The sequence below is a fragment of the Nicotiana tabacum genome, chromosome 15 (assembly GCF_000715075.1).
Source record: "Nicotiana tabacum cultivar K326 chromosome 15, ASM71507v2, whole genome shotgun sequence".
Taxonomy (NCBI): Eukaryota; Viridiplantae; Streptophyta; class Magnoliopsida; order Solanales; family Solanaceae; genus Nicotiana; species Nicotiana tabacum.
Genome location: NC_134094.1, coordinates 115,380,672 through 115,402,479, shown reverse-complemented (window position 1 = coordinate 115,402,479; position 21,808 = coordinate 115,380,672). Strand labels below are relative to the sequence as shown.

The 21,808-nt window shown below is 36.9% G+C and overlaps 2 protein-coding genes and 1 non-coding gene across 14 annotated transcripts; all 3 read right to left on the bottom strand.

The window, feature by feature from the left end:
- Positions 1 to 29: 29 nt before the first annotated feature.
- On the bottom strand, positions 30 to 102 carry TRNAA-CGC (transfer RNA alanine (anticodon CGC)). Its single transcript has one exon. It is a non-coding gene; the product is annotated as a tRNA-Ala (tRNA).
- Positions 103 to 8,109: 8,007 nt separating this feature from the next.
- Positions 8,110 to 15,466, bottom strand: LOC107807140 (uncharacterized). 12 transcript variants are annotated; one of them, XM_016631467.2, is made up of 11 exons: positions 15,312 to 15,458; positions 15,118 to 15,196; positions 12,955 to 13,209; positions 12,699 to 12,849; positions 12,484 to 12,595; positions 12,276 to 12,358; positions 10,804 to 10,867; positions 10,575 to 10,692; positions 8,902 to 9,056; positions 8,492 to 8,542; positions 8,110 to 8,400 (listed from the first exon to the last, which is right to left on the bottom strand). In XM_016631467.2, exons 3-10 carry the CDS (start codon positions 13,046 to 13,048, stop codon positions 8,522 to 8,524), a joined length of 798 nt encoding a protein of 265 aa, XP_016486953.1. In that variant the 5' UTR covers positions 13,049 to 13,209; positions 15,118 to 15,196; positions 15,312 to 15,458; the 3' UTR covers positions 8,110 to 8,400; positions 8,492 to 8,521. The 12 variants fall into 12 exon arrangements, 11 of the variants coding, with proteins under 11 accessions (XP_016486953.1, XP_016486952.1, XP_016486951.1 ...); XR_012699408.1 differs by having other exon boundaries at positions 8,492 to 9,056; XM_016631466.2 differs by having other exon boundaries at positions 8,110 to 8,542.
- A 1,584-nt stretch (positions 15,467 to 17,050) lies between these two features.
- LOC107807143 (endoglucanase 6-like) lies at positions 17,051 to 21,234 on the bottom strand. Its single transcript, NM_001325800.1, is given in 9 exon segments — positions 17,051 to 17,704; positions 17,818 to 17,871; positions 18,271 to 18,619; positions 18,762 to 19,046; positions 19,307 to 19,471; positions 19,607 to 19,696; positions 20,018 to 20,218; positions 20,597 to 20,809; positions 20,988 to 21,234. Coding segments are annotated over 9 exon segments (1,875 nt in total). The 5' UTR covers positions 21,207 to 21,234; the 3' UTR covers positions 17,051 to 17,405.
- Positions 21,235 to 21,808: the final 574 nt, after the last annotated feature.

The window sequence follows — 21,808 nt, the reverse complement described above, 5'->3', positions numbered from 1 at the left end:
CCCAAAACTAAAAATGGAAAAAGGGAAAATGGAGGTGCGGGGAATCGAACCCCGTGCCTCTCGCATGCGAAGCGAGCGCTCTACCATATGAGCTACACCCCCGATGGTTGATTATTCATGGCCTTAAGCATAATGATTGTGCATAGCTTATCTAATATGGGGATTTCATTTTTCAGTTCACATGATTTCCACCGTTGCAAGTGTAGTTGCTGGAAGAAGCTTTGTGTACTAGGGGTGGGCATAATATCCGAAAAACCGAATTACGAACCGGACGAATTAATTCGATATTTTGGTTTCGGGTTTTTCGGTATAATTCGGTATTACATTTTCGGTATTTCGATACAACGGTACGGTCCTCGGTATTAGGATCTTGAAATTTCGGTATACCGAAATACCGAATTTTTAAAGAATTTTATGTTGGACCTATACTACCCAGCCCAACCCAATATGTTGTATATCTAATTCTCTACACTGCCCTAGTGCCCAACGCCCCAGCCCAACCCAACCCAATAAGGCCCAACAGAAACCTCTTTAGTCTTTCATTATAGGGGATTAGGGAATTAGAAAGGGAGAAACAGAAACGGAGAAACCTAACCTAAGAGAATAGAGATCAGCTGTTGTGACTGTGAGAGAGAACTCAGAGAAGTGAGAACCTCGACGCGATAGAGACGAGTCAGATGACGTCACGACGACTTCACGACCTCGGCGCCGACAACTCTACTGCTGGTTTCCTCATTTTTTTACCTTCATTCTTCAATTTTTAACTCTTCAATAGGTTGATAACTTTTCATTCTTTAATTGAGGGATGCCCTCTATGTTTTTGTTGCATTGTATTTAATTCTGTTGCTACTGTTAGAGTTTGTTGCTACTGTTGCACTGTTAAGACTAAGTTAATTCTGCTGCTACTGTTGCACTGTTAGAGTCTCTATTTTTTGTTCAATTCTGTTGCACTGTATGAGTTAAGTAGAATTGTGAATTGTACAATGTGCACTGTGAAGATGTTGCACTCCTTAGTCCTTAATCGTTGTGCAATGTGTGAGTTAGGCAGAATTATGAATTGTGCAATGTGCACTTTGAATTCTGCTGCACTGTGTGAGTTAAGCTTTGAATTGTGCAATGTGCACTCTGAATTGGAAACTTTGAAGTTTGAATTGTACGCTGTGAAGATGTTGCACTCCTTAGTCCTTAATCGTTGTGCACAGTGCACTGTTGCACAGAATTGTGCATTGTTGTCACTCGTTAGTGTTTCTTATTTAGCGATTATTAAACTGAAACCGTACCGAACCAAAATAATAAATACCGAACCATACCGAAATAATTTGGTACGGTATTTGGTATACACAATTGATAAACCGAATACCGAAATACCAAATCGAAATTCTTAAATACCGAACCGAAATATCGAATGCCCAACCCTATTGTGTAACCCCTTTTGGTCCAATAAAAAAATTCTTCGAGCTTAGATAACTGTTATACTTGACTTTTATTTATTATCTAATTTTTAGGTGTTTGAGCCTGATGTGCTAAATGTCGCTTTTTACCGCTTTGATATTGTTTGAACTGTATATAAAACTGTTGCGAAACCCTTTTTCTCTCTAAGTCTTCTAAATCTTCTGGGAAGTGCACGTTATCGTGACTTCTTTTTTGTTAGTATCATACCCTAATTTAGAACGAGGATCGGATCAGTTACAAAGCCGGATGGCCTTTCGGTTACCGGTACGTTGGCCCCCCTCGTCTCTTAAGCGCTCAAGAAGCATGCCATCACTTGCATGGATGTAAGAGCCAAGCAATGACATGCTTACATTGAGGTTACTGTTTGAATTTTACCGAAATTATACGTTTATTATTATAAAAATATAAACTGAACAACTCCAAGTAAAAGATAATTGAGCACCACGACTTAAAGATCTTGGGTCAGTCGCGGGAGCTAAGTCAAAGACAGAGATAGAGGCATATTCACTTGACAAAAAAATGATATCACCAGCTTTGCAACATACATCTGTCAAGTTTCAATATACCGATTATCTACCAGAGTGGATCTATCAAGAACATTAGATAGAGTTGGTTGTTAGTCCGTGAAGAAACTAATTGAGCGACTTAAGTGTAGACAAAAGAACTTTGAGAGTCATATTGATAGAGAGGGTGAAGAGCACGTGATTCTGTTGAAGAGAACAGTGCTCTCCAGAATTGTAATTTTGTATTCATTTTTCTTCTTCTACTAAAGCAAAAATGCTCATTTTTCTCTTCGTCTCTTCTCTTCATTTCTTCTTATAGATTTCGTCATATTCGCCTCTAGATTCAACTACATGCTATGAAACTTGATTCATAGAGTATTGATTCAACAAATTGACATGGTATCAGAGCCTCGATTGTTGTAATTGCGCAGATCGGAGTACTGTAGTTGCAGAACTTTAAGCTCAGTCACGGCAACAGATGAGATTGCACAACTATCTCACAATCACCCATTGTTTCTTCGAGATTCAGATGCACCTGGAACATCATTGATCTCGTTAAAGCTCACAGGGCCAGAAAACTATGCCCTATGAAGCAGAGCAGTGAGGGTTGCACTGTTAGTGAAGAACAAGTTAGGGTTTGTGGACGGTACATGTGTAAAAGGATTATACAAAGGAGAATTAGAGATACAGTGGGAAAGATGCAATGCTGTTGTAGTTTCGTGGTTGAGTAGCACTGTAGCTAGTGAATTGGTGCCTAGCATCATGTATGCTTCTAGTGCAAAGAAGGTATGGGATGAGTTTAAAGAGAGATTTGATAAGGATAATTTGACTAGGATCTATCAACTTTGGGCTGAGATTGCAAGTCTAAAGCAAGGAACTGAGTCGGTTACCTCATATTTCTCAAAAATGAAGGATTTATGGGATGAATTGGACATTTTAGCACCATTGTCCTCTTGTGACTGTGTAGAATCGAGGCCGTATATGGAACATCTAGTAAGGCAAAGATTGATGCAGTTCCTTATGGGACTCAATGAGAGCTACAATCAAGTGAGAAGAAATATACTGCAGAGAAGGCCAATTCTATCAGTTAATCAAGCTTATGCAGTAGCTGTACAAGAGGAGAGTCAAAGAACACTAGGTGTTGTGGAATCAAACAAGGAACCACTCACAATGCTTGCAGGAAGGGTCAGATGTACAAAGGCAAGAAACTAGGGCTAATTTGTGAGCATTGTGGTTATAAAGGCCACTTGAAGGAGAACTGCTACAAAATAATAGGTTATCCTCTAGATTTCAAAAGCAAGAAGAAAAGTCAACTAGGTACATATAAACCTTTTGCTAATAATGCTAATACAAGTGCAGGTATTGAAACCAGAAATCAACCACAAGGAAACTATCTCACAGTAGAACAGTACAAATAACTGGTAAACCTATTAGAGAAAACTTCACTAGAAGAAAGGAGTGCATGACCATCAGAGTTGACAGGATCTTCAAACAAGACAGGTATTATGTCATTGATGTCTGATGTATCCAATGTATGTGTATATGATTGGATAATAGATTCAGGATCATCACACCACATAATATTTTGCAAAAATGTATTGGATTTCATTAGACCTATAGAGGGACAAAGTAGTTATGGAGTGCAAACACCTATAAGAGATAGATCTAAAATCACACATGCTGGAGATACTTCAATCCTAGAGAATCAGAAAATTAAGAATGTTTTATATGTGCCAAACTTTAAGTTCAGCTTGCTCTCAGTGTCCAGCTGACTAAGGACCTATGTTGCTCTGCATGTTTTTCCCTGATTTCTATGTATTTCAGGGATTATACAGTGGCAGGGTGCTGGGGATTGGTAAAGAAGGTAATGGACTTTATATATTTAGTAGAGGAGATGTTGTTACTGCTGGTTCATTTCACAAAGAAGGAGTAACAACCACACTGTGGCATCAAAGGCTAGGATATGCCTCTACACAAGCCATGCAACACTTGCCGGATTTGAAGAATAAAGTGAAGCTAGAGATGCAAAAGGATTGCCAGATTTGCCCCTTAGCTAAACAAAGTAGACTGAACTTTCCTATAAGTAATAATAGTTCAAATTGTGTGTTTCAATTAGTACATGCTGATGTATGGGGTCCTTACAAGGTAGCAACCTATGATAGAAAATAATATTTTGTCACTTTGGTTGATGACTGTAGTAGATATACCTGGACTTGTTTGCTGAAATCAAAATGTGAAGTTTTTGTTGTATTGAAAGATTTCCTCTCTTTGGTAAAAAAATTAGTTTGGTGTAATGGTTAAGAAATTGAGAACAGACAATGGCACAAAGTTTTTCAACAATCAGTGTAGTGAGTTGTTCAATTCACTTGGGATTGTGCATCAAAGCAGTTGTCCATATACTCCACAGAATGGAGTAGTGGAAAGGAAACAGAGGCACATCCTGGATGTGGCTAGAGCACTCAAGATTCAAAGTAATATGCCAGTCAGATTCTGGGGAGAATGTGTTAGAACAGCAGTATATCTAATCAACAAGATACCCACACAGGTCTTAAATAAAAGATCTCCCTATGAATTGCTATATGGTAAACAACCAAGTATAGACCATTTAAGAGTATTTGGTTGTTTATGTTATGCCAGTACCCTACCTAGAGGAGATAAGTTTGCTCCTAGAGCAAGAAGGGCAGTAATGATAGGGTATTCAGAGACACAAAAGGGTTACAAACTATTTGATTTAGAATCTAACATTTTCTTTGTCAGCAATGATGTAACCTTTAGAGAAGATGTTTTTCCTTTTCAAGGTGAAGAAGCTTGTCAAGAAGATTTGTTCATTCTTGCACCAGTAGACATGAACACTAATGTACCAAGAACATATGGTGATGACGTTCCTGCTGCAAATCAGGAAGACTTAAGCAATAGAATTATGGAGGAAGAGGCAATCCCTGCAGAATCATCAGATGCAGATTTGGATGATTCAGCAGGAGTAAATGCAGATATTCCAAATGCATCAGAAGATGTTGTAGCTGAACCTCTAGCCATTATAGAGGAAACTGAAGCAGATTTGCCAGAACAACAAGCATCAACTCAACAATTGCAGTCATTTGAACCTGCTAACAATGCAGAAGCTCCTATCCTTAGAAAATCCACCAAAGGCACAAAACCAACAATTTGGCTCAAAGACTATGTTACTAGCCGGAAGACATCAGGACACATTGCCTATCCAATCTCCAATTATGTTACCTACACACATTTTCCAGAACACTACCAAGCATACCTGACCAGTTTCTCTGCCCTCACAGAACCAAAGACTTTCTATGAAGCCTCTACAGATGAAAGATGGATTAAAGCTATGCAAGAAGAAATTTAGGCACTTGAAGCTAACAAAACTTGGGAGATTGTAGAGTTGCCACCAGAAAAGAAAGCAATTGGCTCAAAGTGGGTGTACAAAATCAAATACAAGGTAAATGATGAGGTTGACAGGTTCAAGACACGCTTAGTGGCTAAGGGATATACACAACATGAAGGTCTTGATTACCATGAGACCTTTTTCCCTGTTGCAAAAATGGTCACAGTGAGGACTGTGATTAGCCTTGCAGCCTCTAAAGGTTGGAAATTATTCCAAATAGATGTAAACAATGCATTTCTGCAGGGTGATCTTTATGAGGAGGTATACATGACTTTGTCACAAGGATTTCATAGACAGGGGGAGTCTCAGGTTTGCAAGTTACTTAAGTCTCTTTATGGACTCAAGCAGGCATCAAGGCAGTAGAATATAAAGATGACTAATGCTCTTACTGAGGCAGGATACATTTAAGTGCCTATGATCATTTCTTGTTCACAAAGAAGTCAGGAGCAGACTTGGTGATCGTTTTAGTATATGTGAATGACTTGATGATTACTGGGAGCAGCAGTGATATGATAGATGAAGTTAAAAGGACCTTACATAAGTCTTTCAAACTCAAAGACTTAGGGAGAACTAAGGTATTTTTTGGGAATTGAAATCATGAGATCACATAAAGTCATACTACTGAATCAAAGAAAGTATGCACTTGAGCTTATATCTGAATTGGGACTCAGTGGTGCAAAGCCTGCAAGTTCACCTCTTGAGCAAAATCAAAAGCTTACTACTATTGACTATGATAAGCATATAGGACTCAAAGGAGAAGAGAGCTGACATATATTGGAGGCTATCAGAAGTTGATTGGGAAGTTGATCTATTTGACCATAACCAGGCCTGATATCTACTTTGCAGTACAGGTCCTAAGTCAATTTATGCAACATCCAAAGCAATCATACTTAGAGGCATCTATAAGAGTGGTGAAGTATATAAAAGGGTCACCAGGAAAATGAATATTATTGAAGAAGGGATCATTAGAAGAGATTTCAGCCTATTGTGATTTTGACTGGGCATCCTGCCCAAACACCAGAAGATCAGTGACAGGCTATGTCATCAAGCTTGGATCACTGATTTCTTGAAAGTCCAAGAAGCTACAGACAATAAGTAGAAGTTCTGCAGAAGCAGAGTATAAAAGCATGGCAACTGCTAGTGCATAATTAGTATGGCTAGTTGGATTGGTGAAGGAATTTGATGTGTCCTTACAGATGCCAGTAAAGGTTTTTTGTGATAGCAAAATAGCTCTACAAATAACTGCAAATTCAATCTATCATGAGCGGACAAAATATATAGAGATTGATTGCCATTTTGTGAGGGAGAAGATCAAAAATGGAATGATATCCACTCATTACATCTCTACAAGAGAACATGTAGCAGACATGATGACCAAGGGCCTTGGTGTAGCTCAACATCAAATGTTAATGTCCGAACTGGGAATGTTCGATGCTTTTCATTCTCCAGTTTGAGGGGGAGTATCAAGAACATTCGATATAGTTGGTTCTTAGTTAGTGAAGAAACTAATTGAGGGACCTAAGTGTAGACAAAAGAACTTTGAGGGTCATATTGTTAGAGAGGGTGAAGAGCACGTGATTCTGTTAAAGAGAACAGTGCTCTCCAGAATTGTAATTTTGTATTCATTCTTCTTCTTCCGCTGAAGCAAAAATGCTCATTTTCTCTTTGTCTCTTCTCTTCATTTCTTCTTCTAGATTTCGTCATATTCGTCTCTAGATTCAACTGCATGCTATGAAACTTGATTCATAGAGTATTGATTCAACAAATTGATAGGATCAATGATTTAGAGCTATTATCGAAGGAATTACTACGTCGGAAGTTGTCCAAAAGGGTCACTGCTGTTTGCTCTTACAATATTCTAAATGGACACGCACTAGAATGTCAAGCTAGGTCTTGGCCTTTGAAATTTTTGTTAACATATACCAATTTCGTATAACCCATTGAGAAATAATGGACGAAGTATAAATGGCTTATTTTTGGTGGAGTTAACAGATTGTGATTCTTGAAATCAATATTGTTTTGGTCCAAAGTTGACAAAGGAATAGTTTGGATTAATCATATTTGACTGGTTTTTGTTTACTGTTAATAATGGGATATCTTGATTCTCGACCTCATCATAATTCACCCTACTTTTTATCCTCTCACCGGATACACCTGCTTGTAGTTTTAGATAGCACTGAATGGGTCATATTACATTATTACAGTCAAATCTCTCTATAACAGCCTCGTCTGTCCGAATATTTTTGAATGTTATAGCGAAGTGTTGTTATAGAGAACATATATTATAACATAACATAAAAATTGGTTGCAAAAAAGCTTGGCTTTTATAGAAAAGTATTGTTATATATGGATGTTATTATAGAGAAGTCTGACTGTATTACTCTATACACCTACTTAATTAGGAGACACCAACTTGCAACAAGAACATCAACCAATATGCTCATCAACATGCATTTTAGAAGTCGCTTGGAACCTCCTACTTCTGATCAAATACCAACTCAAAAGAATGAAGAACGGAAGCTAATATCGTACCTCGTTAAGATATGTTCCAGAAATTGGTTATGAAAAAGGTTTACCTCATTCACAACCATATTAATATTTGCATTTGGACATGCTTCTTTCATCTTTTCTCCATAGTTAAACAAGTATTAAACTTATATGATTTGAGAATGCCTTGCCTACAGAGAGCCAGGAAGCTCTCTCTTTTTGTAGATACCAAGCTTAAAGTTGTGCATGACAAGATCAGTCTGCAGCTAATCCTTCTTAGGCATATGTTGATATGTATTTATTGAAATGTAACTTCAATACTGTACAACGGCTGTATGCTAGACTATGTACAGAATGCACTAGGTAAGCACTAAAAAGTTGCAGCCCAACTTTGAAAACATGATAGTATATGTTTTTGCTTCCAAATCTGGCTTGTTTAGAGTTTGTTGCTGCCAATGGCAGATCATGATGTCAATTCCTAGTCAACTGATGAAATGTTGTACAACCAGATCACAGCTTGCAATCAGTCTGTAATGCTTCCAACCAGGAATCAACCTGAAAAGGAAAAAAAAACATACAGAGCATGCAAATGGAAGATGAAAAAGGATTGGTTATGTTTGTAATATATACATCAGATGATAGTTACCTTATTTGAGATGGGACAAATGATGGATTACTATTGTGATATTTTACAAATCTATGTCAAGAAAAGTGAACAAGTTATACTCTCAAGATTATCCGATAGACACTTTTTTCTAATAAAATAATTATTATGCCTAGGGGAGAGGGAAAGGGGAAATGGAGGAGGGATTACAAGGCTGGGAATCGAACCCTCACCAACAAGGTGAAAGTTCATGTGGACTACTAAGATTCCCCAATCTGAGAGGCACTTGGTGGGTAGAAACAAAGTAAACATCCAAAGCGGGTCCATTAAAAAATGCTCTCAAATTCCAAATGTCACCAAGTCGGGGACTTAATCTTACTCATCAAGCCCAACAATTCAAGATAGAGATCAGAATGGTTACTAACAATAAAGGATCCAGAAAAAACCATTACCTTTATCTTAGATATACTAGAGCATTCATATCTCAGTCCATAACGAGTTGAGATATAAAAGCAATATCGTTTGTCCTCATTGTCTCGTATCAGGCAAGGTAAGGTTCCAACTTCAATGATATCTGATAGAAGGGTTGAATCTTGGGGGCCTAGATCTGCGACATGCTTATTCAAATTTAATCAGGAACTAACATCTTCGTAGCATTGGGAAACATCAGACAAATTCATCAAAATAGAATAGGAGTTAGGACAGTATCAGAATTAATTTAGGAAGATAAACCCCAAGGATATAAAATACATACTGCAGCTGAACATTGGAAGCATTTTGAATGAAATTAATATAAACAAAGCTACGCCATTAAATCAAGAAAAGATAACAGGAACACATAACAGATCGTCAAGAAACAAGAGATATGCCACTGTAAGGTGAGGTATTTCAAGATTGAGCTATTCCATATAGATAATGTAATTACTACTCCAACTACAGGTGTTTGCCCCTGCTCTATCTGCAGTAGCAGAGGTGGAGGGTTAGAAACGGAAATTAAGGCCATGCTTCGCCCAAAGGTTCTTTAAAAAAAAAAAAGCTTTCTAAAACAACATTTCTTTTTATTTTTTTATTTTAAGTTCTTGTGAAAACACTTTTGTTCTCAGCGAAATAGAAGAAAACACCTCTACAAAGCAAAAGCACTTTCTTTTGTTCTGAATCAAACTAAAACCAAACTAAGCTCACTTCCACAACAGCCACAAACTTTAATATTTTGATCCCCCTTATTTGTATAATTTTGTATCATTTTCATCTCCCTATTATTAGGTACATAAACTCTTTTTATCATCAAGTAAAGGAAATTTTTAATGACATATAGCACTAAGATGGTGCTGTAATTTGTACATCTAAAAGGCAAAAGTATATCCCCTTCGAGTTGTATATGGAATCTATGTAATCCACCAAGGTTTCAGCATCATGTAGATATTCCACTTTACATCTCTCTTCCTTAACTGACATAGGAAATAGTGACATACATTTGTTAGTAGTGAGTCTAGCACCCTGTTTATAAGGACTAGCCATCTAGCCCCGCTCCAAAAGATAGGTTTGTCGAGTCTGCCATTCTTCTTTCAGATTTTTTCACCATCCCCAGCCATATACTGCCTTCTACCATTTTTTGCTGTTCTGTTACACTCCCCATTTATTGGTCTATTTGGCAAAATGTTTAATTGAGCTTGAAACATTGTTGACCTAATATATGAATATTTCACCCACCTGCTTGCGAGGTGTGGGTGAGCTGGAGGATTTTTGAGGTTGTGAATGGTAAGGATAGTAACATACTAAAAAAATGACATCTCTAGTCCCTAATATCTCAAACCAGTTAAACTTGACTTAAAAATAACATCTAGGAGATACCAAAAAATTCAAGGTGGTCCATTAGATTGTAATAAATACCAATAAATCGGCAAAAACTTCTAAGACGTCATCTAAGGATTATCTGGCCATCTAAATAAATGGTTGAAAAATTCTTCATATGATGCAAAATTCAAAAGCTGTCTAATAGAGGGGCTGGTAAAAAAATACAGTGTGATAGTACACCATTAAAAGCTTGGAATAACATGTTTACACAGTAGTTGGAGAGTATCAAGAAATGCATGCCAGCAGACACTTAAACTGTTGAAAAAATTACCAGTGCTTGACGAATACCAGAAGATACACGATCCCTGAAGGACAAAAAATCTCGGAAGCCAATCATCAACATCAGTGTCATCAACAGGAAGAGGTTCTCCAGGTAAAGTTGCCCATCTCTATCAAAAAAAGGCAGAATAAAATTGCGGAACAAAAAATGTAAATTCGATGAAGTATTGTCTGAAATCCAAACAGTGTTAAGATGACGATAGCTGCTGGCTCTTTAATACCATTCTCATGTCCAAATAGCCCGAAAGTCGTGCAGCCCGTACTACTTCATCAATGTGTTCTAATCTGTGAAGAGAAAAATAATGAAAATCAAAAAGACAATACTCTTTTGACGGAGTAGTCATTACTTTTACTGAAGTCTCTTTTCCTCTCTGTAACATTAGTTAGTTGTGATGTTCTGTAGGACTAATTGGTTATCCTTGAACAGTACTTCACATTTTTCACGAAAGAAGATCCCTCATTTTTCTTCAACTGGGACTTGGACTCCATTCTCAACTGTTTATATAAAGTTTCATTCGTTATTAGGTGATAGTAGCATAACAATAAGGGATTTTGGAGGCTGTTTAGAGAAGGTATTACATAGATAAATCAGGTCTTCTCATTTTCTGGGAAAGCCAGTCATGCTATATAAAATTTCTACAAGTGAAATTTGATATGGATTTCCCTATGCCTATAAATGACAAAAACGCTTAAAGTAAAACAGTCATGTTTTCAATTGCAATTTGTGTTTCCTTGTTTTAGAATCAGGGACCCATCACAGTGAGGAGACCTTTATTCTAAAGTACATTCAATTCACATCTCTGGCTCCAATTTCTGTATTGGATTTTGATCTGTCCACTCAATTGCTCTTGCTAGGTCTTTGTACCCATGTTTGATGGAGCACCTTCTACTGATTCCTCTTATAAAAGTGTTTCATAATAGGACATTCGGAACCCATGTAGGAGTTGGAGTCTTGGAGATACATTAAGCAGCTTTGCCATCAGATACTCATCATTGCTCTACCTTTAACAAATTCTTTGTTTGAAAGGAAAGTGAAAACTGCAACAAATTTTCATGTTTTTAACCCAATTCTATTGCTTTCATTAACCGAGATATCCCTTGTTTCTCGCTTTGAAACTCAGTGGATAATGGGGTCATCCCTCTACCCCTCTGCACTTAAACACCAGACTTGGTTCAGCAGCAGAATGCGAACTCGTGACCTGAACCTATTATACATCCTTGCCATACTACTTTTGCCGTTGAACCAAAGCCAGGGGCGGTTTGACTCAAATCCTTGGGTTCACTTCTGTTAGAAGTTGAAAAGATTTAAATTTGTGAACATGTTAATATTACACTGATGATACACTTAAAAATGAGATGACCTTTTATGCTTTTGAATTCTCAAAATGATATTCATAGTGATCGTCAATGATGATTGAAGAGGAGCCTCGCAAGCATTAGGGATTGAACATGGTGAATGATGAACTATTGTAACCATATAATATATAAATAGCTATTTTTTTTTAAGGTAAAGTACTATTATCTAGAAATAATTGTAACCACACCAACTTGCTAAATGCCTGGGAAACAATAAGAAAACAAAAGCACAATACCATCAAAGGGAAAACAACCCTACACACGGTTATGTTTAAGGAAAAACAGCATGGGTTGCATAAGGCATGAGAGAGCCCAAAATGGAGGTATCAAATCTTACTGAGCTTTTAAATGTGCTTCTCTTTCTTCCAAAGCAGTGATTTCTGACCGAAGAGATTCTACTTCTGCAGCAGTTAATACTACCTGCAAGGCATGATAATATCTGTAATCTTTCTCTTCACCACCCCAAAGATAATGATGACCTTCAGAACAATTAAGTAGGAAAATGCAAGCTAGACAGTTAGAGGATAACTTTAAATAATATGTACCTTTTCTTGACCATCTGCGCCAGACATCCAAGTTAGCTTGCTGAGGCTAAACAAATTCAACACTGAAGCAGCACCTTTCAATTTTCTTCTAGTCCACGATCTACTAATGGATCTATTCTAATACAGGAGAAGCCGAATAAAACAAATAAAAATAAGTGAATTCCTTTACAAATATGTAACTCTTATTCACCTCTGATGCCTTTTAGAAGATATACCTCAAAGAATCATTACTCTCTATATATTTAGATAAGGATGGGCTTTGTACAGAGTCTTCACCAGATGTTGAAGCTTGAAAATGATCTTCAAACACCTCTATTCCTCGAGGACCATCACCCATGCTGTTTATGTTTGCCAGCAAACCTGAAACTGGAATTAAGTGAAACCAGAATTAGCAAGTATAATCAGCATTCCCAACTCACAGATCCCAACTTCACAGTGGAAAATATACTATTTATGATTGTTGCCAATTACCTTTAAAGATGTAGAAGAATGACAGTTGTTGTATCATAATGAAATCACTTTCTACAAAGGTCTGGTGGCAAGTCTTTCGCGATTTGCAGATCATATCTTACGACAGAAAACTTTCGCGATTTGCAGATCATATCTCCGATATAAAGCTTTTAAGCTCTTCTGGGTGTTATCATGCAAGCTTTGACTAGAGAAGATTGATGTTATCTTTAACAGGGTATGAAGAGGGGCCAGAAGATTCTCTTTCCCCAACAAGGTCTGACACAATAGTAGGAAGTTGATGTTTTTGATATCGGTACGCACAATATATCTTGGATATTATGTCACACAATCACTTAGTTGACTCCAAAAAGTGGAAGCTCAAGTATATGTTGGTAGTCAAGCCATTAATAAAGAAATAGTCAAACAATTATTTCCAACCTCAATTACGGAGGAAAATTCTGGAAATTAGGATGACAGGTTTCTTAAAATTTTAAAGATGATTCAGCAAATGAACATCCACTTAAAACCAGACTTGAGATGGATAGAATATTAAGTTTAAAAGGTGTACTCATGGCTAGTGACGCCATTTGGTCTCAATATTGCCCCTAGCACTTTTTTGCACTTTATGGCTTAGGTACTTCTGCTTTTTACTATAAAATGCACTTTGTACTAATATGATGAGTTTTATTCATATCAGTCTCAAAGGACCTCATCTGTGAAAATTTATGGCCCAAAGCTAGTATTCCTGGATTCATGTCATCGGCAGTGTATTGAGATCATGACTCAAATAACTGCAGGTTTGCCTCATTTTCCTATCTTACCTCTTTCTTCCTTTTCCAAACCCTTTTACATAAGGTTTCAAGTTTATTATCTATTACCATTGTCCATCCGACCAGGCTACCATGACGAGATTCAGGTAACATCAAGACTTTCAACACCATTTGAAGGAAGTGAAAATACCCATTTTGAAATCACATTCCGCATTAATTAAGACTGCTATCCAGATAGAAAAAGGGTATGTTAGCATCTTGAAAACACTTAAACCAAGATCACTTATTTCCCTTGTGGAGAAAGCCACTTCTAGGAGTGAATACATGCATGGCTCAACTTCTTTATTCAAATCAAAAACTCCAAGAGTACACGGAGTAGCACCTAAAATCAAGAGTCCTATAAGGGTAATCAAAAGAAGCCCGAATCATTGACTGATATCTCATTATGAATACAGTATGATAATATGCAAAAGGAGACAAGGGTGAGATACACAACATGTTCTATCCTCGACCTCCATCAGTCATCAGCAATCTCAATTCACTTGTCCTATTCACTAGTACACTGCCCGCTAGAAGTAGCAGCTCCTTACTACTAAGGTGAGTAAAAGTGCCACTAAGTTCCAGTAACACAAACATGAGTTTAAATTACATACATGGACAGTGTAAAGAACTTTTATGTTATGGTCCATTGCAAGTTATGGGACTTGAGTCCCACATCAGTATTGCAATGTGCTGATGTGAGGTTTATATAGCCTTGGGCTCTCCCACCTCAATAGCTAGCTTTTGGGGTGTGGTTCTACCTGGGTTGTCTCAATGGTCTCAAAGGCACCCACCACCCTCTGTGCCCATGTGTAGTGGATGGTGACGCCGATATTGCAGTGTTTGCTTGGGGCAAGAAATGTCTAGCGCACAGCTAGCCGACGGTGCCTAGGCACCTGACTCGAAAACGGCTACCTGCGTAAGGCTACCTACTTGTGTTAGAGTGAAAGCTACCCAATGTGGATCCATCGAGGACGACGAATGCGGAGCGTGGTGGTTTGTTATGGTCCATTGCAAGGTATGTGACTTGAATGCTACATCGGTATTGCAATATGCTTATGTGGGGTTTATATTGCCTTGGACTCTCCCACCTCAAGAGCTAGCTTTTGGGGTGTGGTTCTCCGTGGGTTGTACCATTTTACACTGTAAGACTAAATTGACTTATTGTAGCAGGTAACTTGTCTTATTCTCAAGATTACAAATCCTAGGTGACCTGACAGTGTATATAAGTTAAGCTCCACAAACGTTATCCAATAAATTCATTCCAGATTAACCAGGAAAAGGAAAAAAAGTCATATTCTGAAGGGAAATAAAAACTTAAAACGCAGAACATAAACTTGAAGTAATTCCGGATAAGATGCACAAGCTCAAATACCTATCAGATCAACAGAGAGTAGAAGATCAACTTCCAGCAAAGCTTAATAATAACGCCTTTACTTAATAGTGTTAATTATCTGCATAAATGAAAGGCCTAAAGAACTTCAAAACTCAAAATTTTAATCTTACCTGTACAAAAAAACGCCCTAATTCACTTCAAAACAACTGTATTCTCGAAGGAAGAGAAAGTACCTGAACTTATTCGGTATTGATATTTGATCAGACGAAATTATGCAGAGAGAACGGAGATGGAGGAGGAGAAAAGTTCCCCGTGTTCTTGAAAAGTGGTTTGACATAATACAGACAGCCATCTTCGAGAAGGAATATTATGATGAGAAATTATAATTGGACAAGTTGTTGAGTTATATGATGTCTGGTCCCACAGTTTTAAAAAACATAAGGTATATCCAGAATTAAGTATATTAAAATATTTTAATTAATTAAATGACAAATTAATATTACAAGTAGAAGGATCTTAAGAATTTGAATTTTATGAAATTTAAGAAAGAGAATAAACATTTTTATTGAAAATTTTTGTTTGCAGTTTAGATTAAAAAAAAAGATAAAAGAAACTTGTTTGAAACATGTATATCTTCCAAACTTTTAAATGTGAAATGAACACAAAATATTTGATACAATATATTAATGACTAGTAATAATCTTTTATTGCATTTTGAAATTATAAGCTATTTTGCATTTTTTTTAAAAATCATATACATAATCACTTTTAATTTTTATTATTCCACTTCAATTTATTTTAATTTACTTAGTGTATCAAGTGAAAGGTATAGAAGTAAGGTTGTACAAAGGGAACCGATAAACCGCACCAAATCGATAATACGAGTCAAACCGAGAAAAAAAAATCCGACTATGGTTTGGTGTTAGAAAAAAAGACCTGACCATAATTGGTTTGGTTTGGTTTTAACTAAAAAAAAGTCAAACCGAAATCAAACCAACCTGATATTACATGTATACAAATTTTAAAAATATTTTATACATAAAAATAATTATTGTAATGTAATTTATAAATATTTTTAAAAAGAAATCATAGTTCTTCTTTAAATATATTATTTCAAGGTTGGAATTAGAATTTTTGAATGATCAAATATGTTTTATAGCCCATAAAAGTTATTAACTCAAAAAAAGCCCAAAGCAAAATCAAATCACTATTAGTGCTAACAATAAAGAGGGAGACTTTTGAAACTTGTGGTCTTAAAAGGTTAAGGAGTAAAAACTTTGTGGGGCCATGACATTTGTGTAATTATAAAAACTTTTCATTAAGGGTAAAATGAGTAAAATTAAAAAATTTAAAATTAAATTATTTCCAATTATAGAAATGTGTCATTCTTTTTGGAACGGACTAATAAGGGATATCCTCTAAAAGAGTCTGTTCAATTTGGTAAGTGTTTTATAAAATGTTAGTATTACTTTTTGTATTTTATTTTTTCTAATTCTTTTTGGTATAAATGGATGATCATGTTATGAGATTGGACGACATAATTTTAAGAACACATGGGAGTGTACCTTTGAGATATCTAGGATCAAGTAATACAGTTTTGGCCAGTGTTCAGCGCTCAAAATTCTGAATCCGCTAGTCTATTGATAATAATTCCAGTTTGACATGTCTTGAGCAAGGGCAGAGCTAGTAGTCCGGCTACGGGATTCGGGCGAACTCAATAATATTTGCTTAAACCATGTATTTGTGTCAATAAATTTACTAAATATATATAAATATTAAACTTAGAATTCAATTATTAACATTTGAAATTACCGTTATCGCGGCTCTGCCTCTAGTCGTGAGGGTCGAGTTAAGAGGGTAATTGTATACTCTACCTAGAATATAGGAGTACTAGCGCTGCTTTATTGCAAGCTGTTAAAAAGGCAATAATCCTAATGTAACTATCCATTGAAGGCATATTTGAGAAAATATAAACATATGAAAACCTTGAAATTGCATAAATTACAAAATGAAGATCAACTTCACATTTCTGTTGAGAAGCAACCTTCTTAATTTCTCAGCCCCTCACTCTTTTCTCAATACTATGCTATAATGTGACAAAATGAAGTGGAGAAGAAAGAGGATGAGCACTTGTTCTAATTCGTCTCTTCGCTCCTTTCTTCCTCCAGATATCCGCCTTTATTTAACCTACACTTCAATAGCTAAACACCTAATAACTCAAACTACAAACCAAGAAGTTGAAAAGTTACAAACAACTGCACAATTCTTACATTAAGACCCCAGAGTTGATGATTCATTCTTTGTAGATTCACGTCGTCTTTTGGGTTTTAGACAAGAGTGTAGCTTGATATGGAGACCGTTGCAGGAGAAGCAGAGTGAACGTACACAAACTCGAGGGTTTTTCCAGCTGGTAAAGAGTTGAGCCAGGCCGGGAATACGTAGGAGTCACCATATTTTGAAAGACCCCAGAGAGAACCATAGAGTTGGTATATTGAGAGTTTCAAATTCTTCATTGTCATAGCAGATTTGTTAGTTACTATTACTGAGTATCTGTAGTAAGTTTTCCCCTTGTGAACCCATGAAGCTGTTTCCTTTTGTTCAATAGTAATGTCAGCAGTTGATGAAGCTGCAGATATATTCCATTTTAGATTTCTCTCCATATATTGTTATGGCTACAATTATTTGCACAAGTAATTTTAACTAAACACTGTCAAAAGAAGAACTAGCTAGTTAAAGTACCTGGGGCTGGAGTTACTTTTTGCTCTGGATCTGGCTTTGGCTGAGGGATAGCAACTGTAAGTAGCAAAGGAACACTCTTTGTTAGCAACAGCTTCAAAAGCTTACTTATAAACAAAAGTAGCAAATGGGAGAGTTGGGGTCAAATTTGAGCAGGTTAAAGCAGGTCAAATCAATAAACGGGTCACGACCCAACTCGCCCAACGTTTGCTTGGCCTAAAAAAAGGGCGTACACTAAGCTCCCGCTATGCACGGGGTCCGAGGAAAAGTCGGACCACAAGAGTCTATCGTACACAGTCTTACCCTATATTTCTGCAAGAGGTTGTTTCCACGGTTCGAAAACCGTGACCTTCTGGTCACATGGAGGCAACTTTATCAGCAACCTCATTGCTTGCTTGGGCTAAAATGAGGGGTTAATTTGCATTGTGAGGAAGAATGTCAATTAACCAAGAATACCTGGAAGGAGCTGACTATATTTACTTTGACCACCATGAAGTCTTGCTAACACACCAATCAAAGGAGCATTGTTGTAGGTGGCTGGTTCAGTTTGCTCATAGTTGTCTCTCTGATCAGCAAAGTTGTCATAGGCATCAGGTCCACCAACAATGGCTCCAGCTAGAAGATTGGGATCACTCGCCTTTCTACTAAACCAAGTGGCATAACCTCCACGGCAGCTAACAAAAGAAGGATCCTTCTTTACAGAAACAATGGAAGAACCTCTGTGGTGAACTTGTCTTGGGTAGTTGTTTCCATATCCCACCATGTAACTTGTGGCTCTTGGGTTATCTCCAAGAATGTAGTCAACCTAAAAAGAAAATACGTGCATAAGAATTTAAACAGCGCATATCTAGTAGATGAGTACTTCAGTATTTGGAAATAATGAGATATATTTGTGGCCCAAGAGTCCGGGCTAGTAATCCTCTATCGATATTAGCATGCATCTTTACCTGTGACTTGGCAAATGAGAGGAGCTCAGATGGTAATACAGTGCCAGATGAACACTTGAGGGATTTTCTAGCAGAGGCTAAATAGTCAGAGTAGACAGTGGCAAGGAAAGAAGCACTTGTGACAAATTGCATATTGTTCCATCTCTGGCGGAAAATGAGACCTCCTGGACTCTTGTGGATGTTTTGGTTACCCTTCCCAAGACATGCACACATAAAATTCTCAGCCTTTTCTTGGTACTTCTCAAACACAGGTGCATGGTTACCAGCATTCCCTTGCATTAGGAACTGCAATTATAATACACATATAGGTTAATCATTTGCCTAATAAAACAATATTCTGTCATCTGCTGAAGAAACTTAGGTTGCAAATCATCTTCTGCTTACAAGCCTTAAAGGAACAGAGTGTGCTTTCTAAAAATCTTTCGATTCTTGTATTAAGATTTTACCATAGTCATGTTCGTCATGAGTACGACTTGTGACCAATTTATAGTTTACTAAATCGGATAAAAGTAGGAAATAAAGTAGGATTAATTTAGGGAGTTGACCTTAGCAGCAAGAGTCTGGACACCAGCATACTTGACATCCCAGCCAAATTCAGTCATGGACCAACCAGTTCCACCAAGTGCATCCCCATTCTCCCCTAGGTAGTTCAAGTAATATTCTTTGTTGGATGCCTTGTACAGCCATGCCGCGGCCCACAGTAATTCATCCTGTTAAAATCAAATTTGTAAAAGAACCGAAAATTATTTTTGCGATAATGACAAAATGTACAACAATTCAAAACAAAGAGAGCTTAAATTTCTTGATGCAATGCAAAAGGAGAAGAGTTGGAATCAAGCACGTACTGCGTATCCACTGACAGATCGGTAGTACTTCTGGGCCACAGTAATGCTGCTATCATATTTGCCCCTGTATTTGTCCGCAAACTCGAATAGCTGAAAACAGTAACCACTTGTTAAGGAAACACAGGTAAATAAAATTTCCAGGTACAGTTTTTACTGGGACGTTAGAATTATGAATGCAAGAACAGGACATCTCACAACAAACCTACACTGACAACATCTAGTCTGACAAAAAGCAGAGCTAATCCTAACTGCCTAATAACTCCGCCCATATAAAAAAGATTACCACTAATATTTATATCAAATAAATAGATTAATGACCATCTATATTTTTAATGATTTCTTTCAAGTAAAAGTGATTATATAATATCATTTTTACTTTATGTTACTCTTAAAATTAAATTGTTTAGTTACCTGGTAGGCATGAGTGAGGAGCTCTTTGGCATAAGCAGGGTTGCTGTTCCGAAAGACGATGGAAGCAGCTGCCATTGCGGCAGCTGTCTCGCCAGCGAGATCGGATCCAGGGCGACTTGGATCGATCCTGTAAGCAGCTCTTGAAGTAGTCATGTCCTCTGGTCTTTGCCAACAGTAATGGTCTGTCGTACCATCTCCAACCTATATATTATCCAGAACATATCACATCAACTGAACTTACTATTATAGTCAAAATTATGCCTATAATATTTATTTTAAAGTACCTTTATTATTATTCCATTGAAAACGACATTTGGAACACACCAAATTTAATTTGGTAAAAATGGAATAGTAGTGGCAAGGTGCACTAATTTACCGCTATGCGCGAGGTCGAGGTCCAGGGAAGAGCCGAACCACAAGGTCTATTGTACACAACTTTAGATTTATGCAAGAGGCTGTTTTCACTACTCGAAACTTGACCACATAGTTACACGACAATAACTTTACCAGTTACGTCAAAACTACCTTAATAAGACTCCCTTAATAAATAGAATAGGGATATGAGTAGGAATTAATTACCTCTCCATAAAGGACATTTGGTTCAGGGTGAGCTTTAAGAAGGTAATCAGTACCCCATTTAACAGCATCTATGGCATTGCTAAGCTCTCCACTTTCACCCATTTGCTTCCCATATTCTATGATGCTCCACGACATCATTGTAACGGTGAATGCCATTGGCAGTCCAAATTTCACATTATCCCCTGCATCATAGTACCCTCCTACTAGATCCACCTGCAACAATTAATCCGATATTTACGCTAAAAGTAGGAAATGTGAGCATCTTTACAAAAAATTTAAGTTATATATACTGATAATATAAATATTTTTTACATCATAAAGATTTATTAGTAGTTACAAATAAAATTATTATAGATAAGTTTGACCGTACAAATGTAGACGAGAAACTTACCCCACTAGCCTTGCCGTCAAGAAGACCAGAATTACCCCTCCATTGAACTCTCTGGTCATGAGGAAGATAACCAGATCTCTGAGCCTCGTAAAACAGAAAGCTTTTGCTAAGTGCTTCACCATAATTATGGCTACTAGCAAATGCCAAATTAGGAAGTAGCCCAATTATAAGAAGCAGAGGAGTCATGGAACAAAACATCATGACAAAACTTTTCATCATATGCTTAGAAATCTCAACTGTGTAGATCTGTACTTCTTTTGGCTATACGTGTGAATGTTACAAAAATGGCCAATGTAGGTCCTTTTACAAGCTTAAAACATAGAAAGACCTCTAAAGAATGAAATTAAGCAAGAAGAGAATAGAGATGGTAGAGAAGAAAGAGTAAGGATTGGGAGAATGGGAAGAGATTGAACCAGTATATATGGTGGAAGGAACAGAAACTGCCAAGATTTTAGAAAATGGGCAGTGTCCAATTAATGCAATTAAAAATAAAGAAACAAAAATAATGTCATTGATACTTCATAGTTCAAGTTTGGGAAGGGGAAAGGGGAAAGGAAAATGGTTGGGATTAAGAGACAGTGTCATGTGCTTTTGTTCGTCGTTTTTGCTAGGAAGGGTCGGCGCTGAAATTTATTCGTACGAAATTAGTGCATACAATTATACATTAGTTAAATTAATCAATGAATATTTTTTTATAAGTATTATTATAGGTCTAGACAGACAATGTGTGCGAAGATAAATGGAGGGGAGTTCCCAAAAGGAAAAAAGAAAAAGAAAAAGAAAAAGAAAAAGAGTTTGTTGGGAGAATGCAGTCAAAAAGA

Excerpts from the sequence above, each read along its gene's own strand:
- LOC107807140 (XM_016631461.2), bottom strand. The coding sequence starts at position 13,048 with ATGATCTGCAAATCGCGAAAGACTTGCCACCAGACCTTTGTAGAAAGT. Across the intron at positions 10,868-12,275 it reads GAAGCACATTTAAAAGCTCA|ATTAGAACACATTGATGAAG; the intron begins GTAAGATTTGAT and ends TTCTCTTCACAG. Across the intron at positions 10,693-10,803 it reads GCTATTTGGACATGAGAATG|AGATGGGCAACTTTACCTGG; the intron begins GTATTAAAGAGC and ends TTTTTTTGATAG.